At 41.5% G+C, this 3,319-nt stretch overlaps 1 protein-coding gene across 1 annotated transcript; it reads left to right on the top strand.

Moving 5' to 3' along the window:
* Nucleotides 1–557: 557 nt before the first annotated feature.
* On the top strand, nucleotides 558–2,521 carry cdkn2c (cyclin-dependent kinase inhibitor 2C (p18, inhibits CDK4); the record flags this gene model as incomplete). Its single annotated transcript, XM_010773284.1, has 2 exons — nucleotides 558–912; nucleotides 2,502–2,521. Coding segments are annotated over 2 exons (375 nt in total), but the record flags the coding sequence as incomplete, so codon positions are not given.
* Between the last annotated feature and the right edge of the window lie 798 nt (nucleotides 2,522–3,319).

Raw genomic sequence — 3,319 nt, forward strand, 5'->3', positions numbered from 1 at the left:
TCTCAGCGACGTTTGTTTCCTGCTGTCGCTATCATTAAAGTGTTCTCAAAGCTTTGCATACCTGCAGTATGCAAAGTCATTCAAACTAGCTGCAACTTTAGCTTGTGGATTTACTCCAGGTGGAACTAAAGTCTGATTTAACACTTGATTATATTTCACATCATTCATCCACATCAGTAAAGTATACCTAAAGGTATTAAATACATGTAGTGGAGTAAAAGTACACCATTTACCTCTGAACTATAGTGGAGTACAGAAGTATAAAGAAACATGAGATGGAAATACTCAAGTAAAGTAATACCTCAATTTTAGTAGGCTATAGTAAGTAACAAAACATTGAAATACTCTCTCAAACTTGTACTTTAGTTGGCCAACATTACTTGAGTAAATGTAAAGTCACTTCCCTCCTATGATACAAAATACTTTGGCTAAGTAAAGTGCAAGTACTCCAACATTGAAGTAGGCTACAATAGCCTACCTAATGTAGGCTACTTCACACCACTGGTTAATTTAATGGATAATTCATTATTGTGAGTCTCTCATCTGTTTGTCTGCAGGTGGTGAATTGGGCCTGTCCCGATGTGGTGGAGGCGCTTCTCCTCGCGGGGGCAGACTTCAATATCCGGGACCCTGTCCTGGGGCTCACCCCGCTGCACGACGCAGCGCGCGCCGGTTACATCGGTTCTGTGGAGAAGCTCGTCCAATACGGCTCAGATGTAAACCTGTTTGATGAGAGGGGCAACCTTCCGCTGCACCTGGCCGCCATGGAGGGAAACCTGGAGGTTATCCGGCTGCTGATCGGTCTCACCGCAGACCCCCGGGCACGCAACGCGGAGGGAACGCCGGGGAGCATGGCGCACAAGCAAAATCACATGGAGGCGGCCAAATACATCGAGGAATATTTGAGCTCAAGTGAGTGGTGGTCTGCTTTGATGTCTGGCAATAAAATAACTTCCTGTCCACAAATCCAAATCTGTTTTTTAACCCTCCCGTCGTGTTCGGGTTAAATCTGTCCGATTAACTACTTTTATAAAGATATTGTGTTTTGACAGGAGGGTTAAAAAACGCATCATTTTAAAACATATATTTTACACGTAGCTATAGGCCTATATTTTTATTTTGTATGCTAAAAAATAGCAGGCTTTATCAAGCTGTGGTATTATTCTGAAATGAGAAATAGAAGCCTTGCATATGTTTTTTTGAAAATGTATTTTTTTCTCCATCACATCAACAAATGTGCCCCCCCAAAAGGCTGTATAGTATAGCTAGCCTATATAAAGTCATATTTTATAACGGTTTAAGGTGTTAGAGAGCGGCCGATAGAAGCATGTTGATGGTGGATATTGGTCCTTAATTTAAAAGCTACATTCCATGCCGAGATTTCGTTTAGATCTGTCACTCCATAATTGAAACGGTAAAACGGTGTGGTGATGAGGCTTATAGCCTACTGAATGTGGGTCTAAATCCGAAGTAGGCTATAATAAAGATTCAGCATTAGTAGTGTATATGGTTTCTGAATTAACAGCTATAGCCCGTTTAAAGGCCTACCCAGTTGTAGCCCGAAGGGGCAGCAGATACTGTGTGTGTGTGTGTGTGTGTGTGTGTGTGTGTGTGTGTGTGTGTGTGTGTGTGTGTGCAGGGGTGCCGCCAGGGATTTTGGGCCCCATGAAAAGATATCACATTGGTCACTTAAACATTTTTTTCTTAATGTTCTAAAATGGTTTGGGCCCCTGTCACGGGCCCTTAGAATCGTTCTAACTTTTCACCCCCTTACGGCGCCCCTGTGTGTGTGTGTGTGTGTGTGTGTGTGTGTGTGTGTGTGTGTGTGTGTGTGTGTGTGTGTGTGTGTGTGAGCACGTTTAGACAATAACTATAGAAATATAGTTTCATGTTTTGGGGATTTAAGCACATTTTGGTTAGCGCAATGGCATGTAAATTAGCCCATCATTGCTATTAGATAAACATATCATATGAATACGATATTGAAATGAATGAAATGAGAATAAAACAAACGAATATATAGGCCTACAGGGCCGTTGGGAAAAACCTCCCGGTGGACCGGTACCGAGGTGGGCCGGTCGGACAATTCGGACCGACCGCCCACCCCCCCCTGATAATTGACTAGCGTTACCGAGTTGGGCCGGCCGGGTCGAGTTTCCCGGGCTGATTTTTAGTCCCAGTCCGCCACCACGACTAGGCCTCCTAACTTCCAAAAGGGTGTTTCTTTGAACTTTTAAAACAAATAGAGGAATAACGATTTCAGCTGCCGAATTGATAAGCGGGGACACATAATTAAGTAGTCGATGATAGTCTTACACGGAGTTTGACTGAAAATCTCACAAAACCGAGCGTTTTTTAAAGTGAGTCTGGTATCCCCCTCCAGATAATAATGGACTGTTCCGCAAACAAATCGAATCAACGGCACAATAATGTTGAGAGGCCTATAATGACAATAATTAGCTAGTGACAATACTCGTAAAACAGAACAACAAAGTCACTAGGCTTCTGCAGGCTTTGGGATGTTCCCCAAACATATATTCACTTTTTGTCATTAGGCTTTGTAAATAATTAAATGTCAAACAAGAAGTAATATTACTTAGGCCTACTTATTGTAAGTCGCTTTGGATAAAAGCGTCAGCTAAATGCAATGTAATGTAATGTAAAGTAATATTTGCAGTAGTCCTCCACGGAGGAGCCAAAAGGGAGCACGTTTTATTAACGTGTTTTAAATCATTGTTATTGGAACAAATAACGTCATTTGTGTAATGACACTGAATCAAACAGCAGTGTTTTATAAGCATAATCGGGAACACTTTCATTTTCGATGGCAGGTTTTCGAAGAGGCTAAAACCCTTTTTTAATCTCCACAGACCAAAGCCGTGATGTGACTGATAGGCCTACCTATTTTTTAACAAGGGTAATAATGTAGCCTATTTGATGCATACGAGTCACAACATGAAAGCGTGAACATAACACTACCTCTAATGATGATTCATTAAATTCAAACATAATTTCATTGTGACACCATGAGCGTTAAACGGGATGATATTACAATAACAGTCACTTCTGGAAATCAGTAAGCCTATATGGGAAATACAAGCGCGTTATAAAGTCTATTGAAAACGAAACAAAACCCAACTTTATTTATTATAAGAACACACACGGTTTTACACTAACCCCAATACCACAGTAAGTGTGTCCCGGTGTGTGTGTGTGTGTGTGTGTGTGTGTGTGTGTGTGTGTGTGTGTGTGTGTGTGTGTGTGTGTGTGTGTGTGTACGTACTACTACTACTATATAGTATAGTACTAGTACGTAAGT

Source organism: Notothenia coriiceps, unplaced genomic scaffold (assembly GCF_000735185.1).
Source record: "Notothenia coriiceps isolate Sejong01 unplaced genomic scaffold, NC01 NC01_scaffold00012329, whole genome shotgun sequence".
NCBI lineage: Eukaryota > Metazoa > Chordata > Actinopteri > Perciformes > Nototheniidae > Notothenia > Notothenia coriiceps.